The 15,581-nt window shown below is 42.4% G+C and overlaps 1 protein-coding gene across 1 annotated transcript in view; it reads right to left on the bottom strand.

The window, feature by feature from the left end:
• The window catches only part of PDK3 (pyruvate dehydrogenase kinase 3), a 74,189-nt gene that overhangs the window by 46,938 nt on the left and 11,670 nt on the right, over positions 1 to 15,581 (bottom strand). The window contains exons 2-3 of the mRNA XM_082610585.1: positions 4,114 to 4,255; positions 62 to 133 (exon numbers count right to left, since the gene is read on the bottom strand). Of these exons, the coding sequence (XP_082466711.1) occupies positions 62 to 133; positions 4,114 to 4,255 (214 nt within the window). The remainder of the gene's footprint in view (positions 1 to 61; positions 134 to 4,113; positions 4,256 to 15,581) is intronic.

The following is a 15,581-nucleotide window of genomic DNA, read 5'->3' as shown; positions in this document are numbered from 1 at the left end:
TACCAAAACACTCTTTAACCTAGATATCTTGACTTTCAGGTAAGTTTGGTACCATACTTACTTATCCAAGACGTGTGGATCTTCAGGGCTCTTATTTTCATATTCTAGAAGTTCAAGAAAACTCTGCATATACCTGAAAAAAAGAGATACTGTGTTAGTTGCCTACCCTACATCCATCCTCCTTTCCCTTTTCCTTAGGAGTACATTAAATTGCCACCCAGGTATCCATCCAATCCCCTCCACTTGCCATGTAGCCCAAGTGCTTCCGGGGAAGCTGATACCGTGCAAAGCTCCTGGGTGGCCCGGTTTTTCTCTGGGTAATCCTATTTCTCTTGTCACTAATTCCTAATTAGTCCGATAGTTCTGGCCTAAGCCTGTCACTGAGTCGCATTTCCCTGAACACAGGGATTGGCTCAGGAATGGACATCACTGCCTCGATTCAGGCCAGTAAAATAAGAGAGCAGACTTGCTGGCGGTCTTTGGGAGAGAAATTAACTTGCTCTGCTTTTGGGCAATGTGGTCCATGGATGTAAAGCCTGGAACTGCTGCAGCTATTCTGTCACCAGGAGAAAATCCAGCCAGAAAATGAAGCGGACCCCATGGAAAGTAGGGCCTTGATAATCTCGTGAATCTCTGAATCAAACCAACACCAAAACCTCATCCTATGGCTGGATCTTATAGTTACAATTTATTGCTTAAGCCAGGTTTAGTTGGATTTTCTGCTACTTGCTAACACACGTCCTAACTGATACACCAAGTCTATAGTTTGATCACCAAAAAAAGGGCACAGAAAATTTAAGAAGCACATGTGTGACCCTGAAGTGCATGCTAAGAACTTAGAACTAGGGGAGTTTCCTGGCGGTCCAGTGGTTAGGACGCGGTGCTTTCACTGCCATGGGCCTGGGTTCAATCCCTGGCTGGGGAACTAAGATCTTGCAAGCTGCATGGCACAGCAGGAAAAGGGGGAAAAAAAAGAACCTAGAGCTAGAAATAAAGAAGGTTCCTTCTCAGAGTTAACCTAGTTTCATCAACATGTAATGAAGGAGAAAGAATTCCTCTTAGGCCCTCAGAAACAGCTTCTGGATTAAGAATACTGACATATCTCAGTCAGGGCCAGTGTAAGAAATAATATGTCCAACAAAGATCTGGAGGACAGAGGAAAAATGGGACTTAGAGAGGCACATTACAGCAGCAGCTACAGCCAGACTGGACCTGCCGGATCTGGTGGGGATTCAGAGATTCCAATTACTTAGAGGTGTATGAGCTCTGCTTTGGGTCTTAACATGTCCTGAAAAAATTATCGCTTATTCTAATTATTTCTAATAATTAATGACTACTAATCCTACTATCCCACTGTGGACAGAGGATAAGGGCATGCCAGTAACTAAAAATGACTGTTAAGCTTATAAATACATAAACAGGAAGGACGTTTTATTAATCAGCCTCACCTGAACTTTGTGACAACGCATGATACTAAAGTATGTTCATTACTGGGTATATATTTTTAAAAGTTTCTGGGCATATAAGGCTATGAATTAGACGTTGTTATAATCACTAAGTTAAACCACCCTGAGAGGCCACAGTCAGCCATCCACAGTGATGCCCTCTGCCCTGCCACATGTCAGCAGAATTTCAGGCAGGCATCCTATCCTTCCAAAAGGGGATAGTTCATTTAAAGGGCAAAGTCATAAATGGAAAGGAGTCAAAGATTATGCTGAGCTTCCTAGCCTGAAAGTCAAGAAAGCAAGGAGAACACTGACCGAGGTGGGCTTCACGGCCTGTTGTACTTAAGATTTGCTTTCAAGAGGAAAAGGAAATGGCAAGTAAACACAATGCATGATCCTGAACTGGATTCATAAATCAGGGGTGGGGGTGGGGATTGCTTAAAAAGAAAAGCACTGTTAGGACAACTGATGAAAGACAGTAGGGTCCACATATTAGATAATATTACTGTATCAATGTTAAATTTCCCAAATTGGATAATCAAACTGTGGTTTTCTACGAGTTGTTCTAAGGAGATATACACTAAAGTATTTAGGGGTAAAGGGGCATGATGTGTACCATTAATCCAAATGGTTCAGAAAAAAAGTGTACTTTATGTGTGTATGTGTGTACCATACATATATATATATTGAGAGAAGGAGAGAGAATATGAATGAGAATGATAGAACAAATGTTGCCAAATGTTAACAATTACTGAATCTGGGTGCAAGGATATGGGAATTCTTGCTACTAGTCTTGCGAACGCTTCTGTTAAATACGCAATTATTGGGCTTTCCTGGTGGCACAGTGGTTGAGAGTCCGCCTGCCGATGCAGGGGACACCGGTTCGTGCCCCGGTCCGGGAGGATCCCACATGCCACGGAGCGGCTGGGCCCGTGAGCCATGGCCGCTGAGCCTGCGCGTCCGGAGCCTGTGCTCCTCAACGGGAGAGGCCACAACAGTGAGAGGCCCACGTACCGCCAAAAAAAAAAAAAAAAAAACCGCAATTATTTGAAAATTGAATGTTTAAAAAAGAAAGGGAAGAAGTAACATACACGTTTGCAATGGCTATGGAAGAGAAATAGTAAGGAGACCAAAAAAAAAAAAAAAAAAAAAAAAAGGAGCTGACTCAGTAATGTGAGTCAACAATTTGCCAGCAATTCACTCTGAATCCCCTGAAGTGATTTTTACATAAGTGATAGTAAATGTTTGACTGTCACCGCCACCATGACTGGGGACTTGAAAGTCAGCTAGCTTACCTAGAATTGCCAGCACAGTAGCTAGCCCCCAGGAGTGCTTATATACTTTCTGCTGGAAAATCTCTAATCATGGTCTTGGAGCAATAAAGAAGTCTCATGCAAACAAGTATTGCTGTTCCTGAAACAAGCTATGAGTTTATGGTAGAATCCAAGTGACCTTAAGATGGGAGCCATGGTCGCCACCTCTTTGACCTTTCTGGGGTCCCGGGTCCCCTGCGCCTGCCTCGGTGAGGGGCTGCTGCTTGTCTGGGACAAGAACGGACCACCCAATAGAGTGTTTCTCAGACGATTCATTCTCAACCCTAAGAATTTTTTATAATCAGTATTACTGAGGAATGACTGTTGAATGGCCATCTTCTTTCAGTAGCCCGGCCTCCGTTAATACTCTAGATGCCAACTAATTCATGGTTCCGCTCTCCCCATATCTGTCCACATCATTCCTGTCCCCTAAAGTGCTCTCCCTGTCCCTGTCAGTTCCACACCCCCACCGCACCAAGGGGCAGCACAGACCACAGTCGGCACCTCCCTCCCCCAGGCCCCCATGGCACCTCCTCAGTGCTGGCTTGAGAGCACTTTGTGCAACTGGCCTCCTGAACCCCTCCAGCTTTCTCCATGGGGACTTCTTCTTTGCTTGTAGAATACAGAGGAGACAAGCAAGCGCTTCTCAAATCTATGCAAATCCCTTTCTAAAAATACACCACCTGCTCTTCCCTCCTACCACTCACCCATCCCACTCTGCCTACTGAGTGGGCAGTTCAGTCACAAATTCAACTTCCTCAATTAGACAGCACGTGCTTTAAGCATCAGAGCTACACTTGACTGAATGCTAACATACTCTGTGAAGATACTTCAGACTTTCATGGGGGAGATGAGGCACAGCAGGTTGCTCATATTTTTCACATGGGAGGTTCCCCTTTAAATGACTTAATTTGTCCTAAAATAAGTACTGTCTTCTAAAAACTTCTTTAAAAGGAAAACAGAAAAAACACGGCGGAGACTGGATCAAAGCAGCAACATCCCCCCATCCAAAGAATTGCAGATCTGCTCACATGGGACACTGCATTGCTATTCTTTTATATTTTTTTTCCTGTACTTTCCCATTTTCTTCAATGAAAAATCACATTTATAACCAGAAAAAAATTTGAAAAGTCGAGAAAGTGTCTAGTACGGTTGAAAAGTATTTTCCTTAGGACAATTATACACTGTCAGTTAAAATTTTAAAAAACCCAACTTTTAATTACCTGGGAAACCCAGCTATCCTGAAAGACTCATTCCCACAGAAGCAGTACGTGTACTTGTAGGGAGAATGGTCCCAATGCCAAATGTTCAGAGCATTCTGGGTAGACCCATCTGAAGCCACACTATTTACTTACCAACTCTGAACCAATCCCACCGAAGGGCGGTTAAGCAAGTTATCTGGCAGAAGATTAACTTCTCTCATCGTGTTAGCCAGGCGCACAGGAAGCTCCTTTCGTAGGAACATATATGAAGTTTTCTCACACGCATTATCTCTCCCTATTAAGAGATGAAAAATGTTCCATGATTTTATAATCTAACAGATGGAATAATAAAATGTTCTCATGGTAGCCCAGTGACTGGTCGGGAAGAGAAAATTAAGTAATATTGCAGTCTCTAGTTAAATCTTTATCCTCTGAAATAGCAAGGTTAAGAAAATAATTTAATTAGAATAGAAAAAGAACATTTATTCCAAGAGGCAACCTTGAAAGCAGTGTTTTTCCCTCAGCACAAATACATCCCTAGTGTTACCAGTGGCGGTATAAAAGTAACCTGGGACAGAATCCGAATTTGTTTTCAAATGAACGCTGTGGGAAAACTGCCAAGTACAAAAGTAGGAGAACATGTAAATCCACTCCTGTTCACAGGGGTTTCCAGAAGGCAACAGACCCATTCATTCCACAACTATTCACCTACTGCGGGCCGACTGCTTCCTAAGATTTTCTTCGAATGTGTTTCTTCAGTGACCAGGAAGCAGCCACAGACCCCAGCTCTGACCGAGACACAGGACTCGGGAGGTGCCCGAGAAGCCAGCTCACAGGTGCCCTCAGAAATGGAGTGATGGACTACAGCATGTCCAAGAGGACGGAGATACAGTGTTGACTAGAAGACAGAGCTCAGGGAGGGAGTCTTCTGTTGATTGCCTTGCGCTGGCTGTGCACACAATGTACACAACTAGGGCACAGTGAGAGAAAAGGTACCAGGCCACCTGAAAGAGGAACCCGAGCCCTTTCCCCGCTGCCACGTGACCAGAGCAGTTCCATGACTGGTCTTGCCCCCAAACTCCAACCTTGCTGTATGTAAACCCAGTGATAGTTGGGGGATAGAAAAGACATGAGCTCTGGGGACAAAAATGTGCTTCAGCCTCAACTTCTCCATTTACCCTTGGTAAGCTTCTTAACTTCTGAGGCTCAGCTGCCTTCATCTGTAAAATGGGGGTGAAACGTCAGTTTTGGTAAAGAGTACATGTGACAACATGTATGGAGCCTGACACAGATCAAGTGTTCGGCGAACATTAGTTCTTCTTCTGTCCTCTGTGATACTGATGGGTCTGTCCCAACTCTCTCACATTCGGATAGGGCTGCCTGATGCCCCATATTCCCTGGAGGCCGCTGGGAACTAGGCAACCTCGGGGCCAAGCCCAGAGAGAGGGAAGCAGGGCTTATCGAGCGATCTTCTCCTCCAAACTCTCCTCTTTCTTCCAAATGTGATGAAGGCAGCAATAGAGATTCAGAAGTAAATCCATTCTAACACTTCCAGCCAAATTCTTTCCTGTCCTCACGGAATAAGACTGGAAATAAAAGAACCCACTGTTTTGGGGGTTTTTTGGCCAAACCGTGCTGCATGTGGGATCATAGTTTCCTGACCAGGGATTGAACACGCGCCCCCCCTGCACTGGAAGCGCGGAGTCTTAACCACTGGGCCACCAGGGAAGTCCCATAGAATCCACTTTTGAGAGTCATCTGCAGAACCTGCAGAACCTCTTCCCTCCACTGCCCCCTGCCCCCCTTGTCCATTTCCAAAAAAGTCAGAATAAAAGATTAAATTCTTAACCCATCCCTCATTTACCTCATTCTAAGTGAGTAGTATATTGAAGGCCTCCAGTAAATATTTAATCAATAACTCTGCCTTTGCCTTTTCTCCTAAGGGAAATACTCCAAAAAAGGAAGAGGAGTGTAACATCTCAGCAATCACCTTCCAACACTTACTCCATACACATTCATTTGGCCTTAGATGATTAACACTTAAGATGATTCGGGCTGCTTTGCTTTAGATTTTATATACATATATATATATATATAATTCCTAAAATGTTCTGTATATAATTTTTATGGATGAATCATTTTAAGTGCACTAAAACTGCTGATATTTCAAAACTCAGAATGAACCTCATTATAAAATGAAGGACCTATTATCTAAGTTAAAATGTGCATGTACGGTTGCACATACCAGGAGAAATACCTTGTATCCTGGTTAAATAGAAAGGACATTTTTTTTAAAAAAGCACAAAAAAAATGATGGCGGAGAAGGAAGTTAGGGAATGGGGAAGAAGCGAGAACCCTGTGGTGTTGAACTGGAACTGGAAATAGCAGTATGACCTTAGGATTCTGAAAAATTATCTGAGTTTTTAGGGGTACTGAAAGTTGACATGCTTAAACTTCCACATCCAGAGCACATGAGGAGCAGCACATCAGCAGCATGGTGGGGGGGCGTGGGGCTGGGGGTGGGAGTAGGGTGAAGAGGGAGGGTCGGGGAAGTGACAGTGGTCTGGCAGGTGCCAGGTGGTGAGAGGCAGTCAGGTGCACGTCTCTTCTGGAAATCCACAGGGCTAGACGGCTTTCAGAATTGAAAGGTTTTCAGTTTTAAAAAGAGTACGTGCATCCATTGCGTGAAACAGTCTACTCTACAGACACAGTGCAGCTACGGCGCAATCTGTGAACGTCGACACTGAGCAGGGGAAGACCACGGCCCCCAAATCACTGCAGGCCAGGTTTTGCCACGGGCTTAGTTTGGGCAGCAAAGGTATAAAAAAAGAACTTCAATTTTTTGAGCTTTTTGGACTTCGGAATTCAGATAAAAAGACTGCAGTCTGGCAGAACAGTAATGCCGAGATCAGATGCCAGAGTTAGACTTGGCTTTGAATCCTGTCCTGAGCATCCCCTGGCTTTGTGAACACCGGCAAATGTCATTACACGTCAAAGCCTCGGTGTAGCCACCTATAAAATAAGAACGGGACCGATTTCACAGAGGTTGCAGCAAGGGTTAAAAAGCAGTTAACATTTAACATGAACAGGTTCTTAAAACTGAGAAGAGGGGGCGCATTAAATCGCAATCACTCATGATGCCGGCTTGTATAAAGCAGAGCAGCCCAAGGCCATGGGGTGCCAGATCAAACAGTCCGATGCTCACTAAGCCCTGAGAGCGTGACTGCATTCTGGTTCAGCGCGGTCGCCTGTGCTCATTTGATGATTCTACATAATTAAAAAAGGATTAAAGTATGTTCCATGTCCCTACCATCCAATTTTATTTATTTTAAAATAAAGGCCTTGGTGCTTCCATTGGTCAACTCTGCACTAACTGGAAGACTCAACTAACTACTAGGCGTGGCCTGAAATAACCAAAATTTCAGGCAGCATTTATTCTAGGCTTCTTGGGTTATCAGCCTTTCATAAACTAGTGTTGAAAGAAACTTTGTCTCTATACCCCCGCCCCCCCACCCCCGCCCCCAGTGGCACTGATTAGACTGCCTCACCTGTGGGAGTGTCTCAATGATTTACTGGAAGAATAGAGAATACTTTCAGAAGTTTGCATCTTTAAAAAAAAAGAGTGCCTGCAAAATCTCAGGTTTTGCCTCCTACATTGTAATTTAGCTTTAGAGACGAATTCTTTGTACTCAGATACCTTAATTATACATCAGCTTAAACAGGGGGATAAGTCTTTTTTAGTTAATTAGTAAGCCTAAAAATAAATATGAAATGCCTGATTTTTTTTAACCTTCCTGTGGTTTTCCTCATATAAGTTGAAAGTATTTTATCTTATGTATTAATGTTAAATATTCAGTTTAAATCAAAGGGTTCCAACAATCCTGTTTTTAGTTAACTTACCAAAAAGAAACTTTTGGTTTTAACTGAATGTCCTCTCAAAAGGGTTCTGTTTTACTAAGGCTTCTGGCATATTGAGTATTTTCCAGTTATTCTTCCCAGTCATTTGACTTCATTTTTTCCCCGCTTACTTGGCTTCTCTACATTCCTTAGTTTTGATTTTCTATTTTTATTCTGCATTTCTCCATATACTTCATCTTATTCAAATTTACCGATTAAAATTTTCCCTAGTATCAGTTCAGAAAAAGATGAAGAAGCAGTGTGTGAGAGGCATGGAAAATTCTGATTTCGTGAACGCAAATAAGTCATTGGCTTAAATACACTTGGGTTATTTCTTCACTTTTTCTTCCTCTTTTGATGACCCTTTAATTCTCTTCTGTTTTCTGTTTGTTTTTCGTACTTCGCCCTTTCATTGAGAAGTCGGAGACAATTAATACATTTGCAAAAGGTATGACTGGCTTTGTCTAGAAAGGTTCTAAATGGCTTTCCAGTTCACCAAGACACAGGATAAATAGACACAGAAACACAAATGACTTTTTTTTTTAATTGGGGTATAGTTGTTTTACAATGTTTTGTTAGTTTCAGTAGATTCACAGCGAAGTCAATCAGCCATATGTATACATATATCCCCTCTTTTTTGGATTTCCTTCCCATTTAGGTCACCACAGAGCACTAAGTAGACACAAATGAGTTTTGGGTTTTCTTTTTTCCCATAAATGATTTCTGATTTAATACGGGGAGCCCTCTCAGTGATGGTCACTGATAAGAAAGGAGCATTTGACCAGCCTTCTGAGAGCAAGAGTTCCGACTTTATTCTTTATACCTGGTTTCCACAGTGGCATGTATTTCTGGTGAATCTCTAATCCTCTTTTCGACTAATTTACAGGAAGCAGAAAAAACAATTATTTCTTCGGTTAATGAAATGACCTGATAATGTATCTTATAATTAAAGCAGAGAGCTGAGCACACGCCTCCCAAAAACGTAGTCTCCTGTCTGGATTACTTGAAGGCTATCTTTATCCACATCTTTCAGCTTTAAGGCTTGGTGGGGGATGTTTTAGGAGTGTAAGCAAGGGAATCAGGGAGTGGAAAAGGAGGGCAAAAAATGGAAAAATTACCAGCAAGGCACTAAAACCCAACAGAATGATCAACTCATTCTCATAATGTTCCTTTTTCTAATCACTGTCAAGTAAATGTTTGAGTTTACAATGTATTTTTACCACTAACCACGTTAAAATGGGTAAAATATAACTGAGAAAATAATATTTCAGGGGCAGGTCTTTGATTTTGCTTCAGTTGTATTTATAAGATTTCAATCTTTTGACAACATTGAATTTTAGCATAAGTAATTTATTCTCAAACTTACCAGGGCTATAAACAATAATTAACTGAATAGTCTTTCAGAAGACACAACCTTAAGTGTGAATGGAGAGCTACCAAATGATTGTGAATACCCTTCAAAAGAATCCCCCCTCTTTCTTTAGCTTCATTTGTACTTTGAAAATGTTTGTTTTACTCCATGTCCAGAAATACTATTTCACTGCCTGGGAAGTTTAACAGTTTTCCTTTGTTTGGGAAAACTTATTTCTGAATTTAAAGAGATCAAAATAGGTAGTGGGTTTGGAGTCTACCAAACTTGAGGCTGCATCCACTCTAGGCCGGGCCATTTGGGTTAGTATTACTAACAGCAAGCCAGAAACTTCAGAGCCAAAGAGCCAAAGATCAGGTATTTCACACACACCTCATTCCCTATCAAACTCAATGCCCCAACAACATGCAGCTATTACACTATTTCTTTCAGCCCAATGTCTATTTATTATGTTCACAGATGCTGTGGGTCAGGAATTGAGATAAGACTCAGGAGGGAAGGCTGGTCTGGGAAAACTTAAACGTTGGAAGAGTGACTGGACGGTGGGGGCTGGAACTATCTGAAGGCTTCCAGCTCACGTATCTGACCCTTGGGCCGATTACTTACTGACTGAGATTGCCTACTGAAGCATCGTCAGGTGGCCTCTCCATGGGCTTCCTCACAGCATGGCGGCCTTGGGCTGGTTGGATTCCTGTATGGCTTCAGTAAACAAGGCAGAGGCTGCATGGCCTTTTATGACCCAGCCACAGAAGTCACACAGCTAGTCCCCTTCTGCCATACTCAACTGTTCTAAGCAACCGTAGCCTGCCCAGACTCCAGGGGGAAGGGATTAGACCCCCTGCGTTGGTGGAGGGCTGGCAAGGGCACATCATAGAAAAGCCTTGTCAGGGCCATCTTTGGAAAACGCCATCTGCCCCAAGATGTTCATAAGGAGGTGTACAAGATGATTTATTTCTCACATTATACTTTAAAGCACTCTTCTACTACCTGAATTTGTTTTCTCTGGAGTCACTTTGGGGCCATTTATTTATGTTAGTTTCTCTTGCTGTAGGCTTCCCTCAGATGGCAGGTGATCCTTGCTTGTTCAGTGAGGCAGCCTAAGGACTAAGTGAGTACCCAAAACACCTGATTACACAGGGCTGTGGGGTGGGGTCCTAACACCACACCAGCTTCCCTTATTCTCCTTAAACAGTTTTTTCAGTGTCTTTGGAGAAGAACCCCCTCCTTGCCCTTCACTTGGCCTAGGGGTAACTGCCTGCCTATTAATGTTCTGATGATCAGGATGGAGGGCAAGTCTGTTTGCAGACTTCGGGTTCACTCTCCAATTTTCACCCAGCCAGTCCTACCTGTCACTCCTGCCCTCTATCCCTGGTGCTGCATTACTGAGGTAGAAGCCCCTCCTGGGGCCACAGTGCCTCCTGAGTATGTTCTAGACCCCAACTATCCAATATAGGAGCCATGAGCCATTAGAGGAAATGTGAATATTCAATTATATTATAATATCAATGATAAATTCACTGTGATAACTGTATCATGGCTATTAGGAAAGTACTCTCATGTTTAGGATATGTATGTAAGTATGTAGAGGTAGTCATTACATCTGCAACTTACTCTCAAGATGGTTCAGCCAAAAAGGTGTATACAGAGAGGGAGGGAAGGAGATACAGATAGGGATGGATGGAAGGGGGAAGAAGCAAATAGAGCAAAGTAACTGGTGAATCTAGGTGCTAAACATGGGTGTTTACTGTTCTTATCATTTTTCCTGAGGTCTGAAAATTTTCCAAATAAAAGGTTTGGGAGAGACACTGTAAACAATCTAAGTATCCAACAATAAGGGAATAGTCAAATAAATTACAATATTGCATATTTACATAGGGAAATATGCAGTAATTTAAAAGCTTTTAAAACTCAACAACAACAAAAAAACCAAACAACCCTATCCAAAAATGAGCAGAAGACCGAAATAGATATTTCTCCAAAGGCATACAGATGGCCAATAGGCACATGAAAAGATGCTTAACATCACTAATTATTAAAGAAATGCAAATCAAAACTACAATGAGGTATCACCTCACACCAGTAAGAATGGCCATCATTAAAAAGTCTACAAATGACAAATGCTGGAGAGGAGGTGGAGAAAAGGGAACCCTTGTACACTGTTGATGGGAATGTAAGTTGGTGCAGCCACTATGGAAAACAGTATGGAGGTTCCTCTGAAAGCTAAAAACAGAATTACCATATGATCCAGCAATCCCACTCCTTGGCATATATCTGGACGAAACTATAATTCAAAAAGATACATGTACCCCTATGTTCATAGCAGCACTATTCACAACAGCCAAGACGTGGAATCAACCTAAATATCCATAGACAGATGAATGGGTAAAGAAGATGTGGTATATATATACAATGGAATACTACTCAGCCATAAAAAGAACGAAATAGGGCCTCCCTGGTGGCGCAGTGGTTGAGAGTCCGCCTGCCGATGCAGGGGATACGGGTTCGTGCCCCGGTCTGGGAGGATCCCATATGCCGCGGAGCGGCTGGGCCCGTGAGCCATGGCCGCTGGGCCTGCGCATCCGGAGCCTGTGCTCCGCAACGGGAGAGGCCACAACAGTGAGAGGCCCGCATATCGCAAAAAGAAAAAAAAAAAAAAAAAAAAAAAAAAAAAAAAAAAAAAAAAAAAAAAAGAACGAAATAATGCCATGTGCAGCAACATGGATGGACCTAGAGATTATCATACTGAATGAAGTCAGACAGACAAATACCATATGGTATCACTTATATGTGGAATCTAAAATATGACAAATGGGGACTTCCCTGGTGGCACAGTGGTTAAGAATCCGCCTACCAATGCAGGGGACACGGGTTTGAGCCCTGGTCCGGGAAGATCCCACATGCTGTGGAGCAACTAAGCCCCTGAATCACAACTACTGAGCCTGTGCTCTAGAGCCCGTGAGCCACAGCTATTGAGCCCGCGTGCCACAACTACTGAAGCCCACGTGCCTAGAGTCCATGCTCCACAACACGAGAAGCCACCACAATGAGAAGCCCGTGCACCACTACAAAGAGTAGCCCCCGCTCGCCGCAACTAGAGAAAGCCCACGCACAGCAACAAAGACCCAACACAGCCAAAAATAAATAAATAAGTAAATAATTTTTTTTAAATATGACGAATGAACCTATCTACAAAATGGAAACAGACTCAAGGACATAGAGAACAGACTGGTGGTTACCAAGGGGAAGGGGGTTGGGGGAAGGCTGGAGTGGGGGGTTGAGGTAAGCACATGTGAGCTTTTATACATGGAATGCATAAACAACAAGGGCCTACCGTACAGCACAGAGAACTATATTCAATATCCTATGATAGGGACTTCCCTGGTGGCCCAGTGGTAAAGCATCTGCCTTCCAATGCAGGGGACATGGGTTCAATCCCTGGTCAGAGACCTAAGATCCCACATGCCGCGGGGAAACTAAGCCCGTGCGCAACTACTGAGCTTGTGCACCTCAACAGAGAGCCTGCATGCCGCAAACTACGGAGCCCACGTGCTCTGGAGCCTGCGTGCCACAACTAGAGAGAGAAAACCCGCATGCCACACCTAGAGAGAAGCCCGCGTACCGCAACAAAGACCTAAAGCAGCCAAAAAAATAATAAAAGAAAATAAATAAAAGTAAATATTAAAAAAAATCCTATGATAAACTGTAATGGAAAAGAATATTTTAAAAAAGAATGTATATATGTGTAACTGAATCACTTTGTTGTACAACAGAAATTAACACATTGTAAATCAACTATACTTCAATTTTTTTAAAATGAGTTTTTAAAGAAAAAAGCAGTCTTCTGAAAAAGGTCTTCCTATAACTAGAGCCGTTCTATTATTTTAAAGAAAAACATCCTACTAGAGCCATTCTATTCTAAAAACAAAGAAACAAACAAAAATCTCATACAGAACGTGCTACTGTATGCAGATCTTCCTAATGGGGGCTGAAGCCCATGCTACTCTTCATGTAATGGTTTTTGATGCTCTTGTAAGAAAAGAGGGTACAGGGTGATCATGACAGGGTTCTTAATTAAGGTAAGTGAGGGTTACTGGATCCTTCCCTGAAGGAGATCTGTGTCTGTGCTGAGGGAACATGAGCGACAGCCACTAGTACCTTGATCCTCTCTCTTGAGAGATCCTATTTGTTGACTCTTTTGAAATATATGTATCCATGAACAGATTAGTGAGAAACCTGCCCCTGTGTGTGCCAGATAAGGCCAAACCAAGTTGTGAGTAGATTTCACCATGGGCCCACAATTTGTGCCCTTGGCTTGGGCAACCCCTCTGTCATCACCCCCAGTCACTGAGGTCTATGTCCCATGGATCCCAAGATTCCTCAAAAAACTGAACAGTCCATCAGCACAATACCTGGCACATTGTAGGTGTTTAATATTTCCTGATTAGAACTGAAAATTAAAATACCTAGTAAGTTTCACTATAAATTTACAATAGCAAATAAAATTCAGGGGTTCAAGATAATATTTGCTGGCCAATGGTAAATTCCTCTAATAGATCACTTCATTCTGTATATCTGGTTAGGGGTATTCCAATCTTTATAGTTAGGGGAAGAAGAGCCAAAAGGTAGACAGGAAGGTGATGATATAAAGTGACAGTAATTGTCAATATTGTGTGTCAGGCCAGAGTGTGGAGAGAAAAGGCAAGGATGTGTTGAGAACTGACATCACAAATAGAGCTTTGACCAGCTAAAGCATATGAGTAGCACTCATAGCCAAAGCCACCACACACATCCACATCACCTTAATTCCAGAAAGGAGTTTAGGATCTAGTCTTAACGGTGGATTACAGAATGTCTTGTTGTCATGGAAGCAGGAACAGTTAAGTAAACGCCACACTGTACTCATCGTTGAGGTTAATTGAAGCAAAACCTTAAGTTAACCATTACAGTGAATGAAGAAGATCCAAAGCCAGTCACGCTCAAAAGCACAAATGAGCTGAAAGTGCTATGTTTCTTGGAAAATGATCAGTTTATATAGCTGGGACCTTCAGCCAACAAACTTTAAGATAATTAACATTCAAGGTTAAGAGCTCCCTATGCAGTTTTCATTCTTAGCAGGAAGCTGACTTTGTCCAGGTTAATGCTGTGTCACTAACTTCCCATAACAAAAGCATAGCCAACATCTACTGAGCACCTACCATGTGCCATGCGCTGTGCTGCATGTTCTCAAGTTCATGGGTGCAACAGGCCTATGATTCGATGCTATCATTTCCATTTTGTAGATCAGGACATTGAAGTGTAGTGGGATTAAGTGATTTGCCCAAGCTCGCACTGGTGGTAGGCACCAGAAACCAAGCCTTGAGTACAAGTCCACATAGACCCGTTATCGTATTTCCAGAGAGAGACAATAGGCTAACAAGACAATAAACTAACAAGTGTGGGTCCTCAGAATAAAAATTGTTTCTAGTGTAAGTAAATGAAGGAGGTAGCAATCTGATAGCTCCGAAATGATAAGATTAGACGAACATTAGACTGTGCAATTTCCAGATTGTCTAAAAGAACAAATTTAGACAAGACCCCAAGCATTACTAATAGAGACTCTGTTTGCTAGAAAGAATTGCACTGTGGCAAATGGTATATTATGTGGTAAGAAATGGTATGTTAAGTTGAAAGAAAAAAAGTATACGTTTAAAAGCTCAACCGACCTGCATTTTAACTGTGGTTTTGCTCCTAACTTTGCTTAGGCAAGATACTTAAATCATCTAAGCTTCAGCGTCTTCATCCAAAAAATGGAAACATCTATATCACCTGGATGCTGTGAGAATTACAGCTACATCTAACTACTATTGTGTCTGGTGGAGAGCGGTACACAAATTTAAGTTCCCTTCACCTCCTAGAAAGAATAATTTCTGGCTCACTTTGGAAGAGGCAGCCAAGATGTTAGGTCAACAACTAGCTGATGCTTTGGGCACTCTCTTCATTACTCGGGACTTCTACTTTCTCATGTGTAAAACTGGGGAGGTTGGACAGATGATCACTAAGCTCAGGCTCCCACTGAATCAATCTATGAGGATAAGATTTTGGTTTGTACACTTTACAGTTATTTATCCTACACCAACCTTGCCTAATGTACATTCTGGGACAACTCTGGAGAGAGCATTGCTAGGAGTGAGTAGCCAACGAAAGGAGCTAGAAATCAAGAAAAAGAGCACATACATTATAGTTGTTTTCTACCGAAAAACTAAGAAAGAAACAAAGAAAGCCTCCAAGGATGCTCTGGATAAAGGACAATTGGGTTGACACTTCACACATACCCAGAAACCACCTCTATTACACGAATCTCCAAGGGAGAGGTAGA

This window comes from Mesoplodon mirus (genome assembly GCF_964341445.2).
Source record: "Mesoplodon mirus genome assembly, chromosome: X".
Taxonomy (NCBI): Eukaryota; Metazoa; Chordata; class Mammalia; order Artiodactyla; family Ziphiidae; genus Mesoplodon; species Mesoplodon mirus.
The sequence above is the reverse complement of the archived record's forward strand: the minus strand, read 5'-3'. Positions and strand labels throughout refer to the sequence as shown.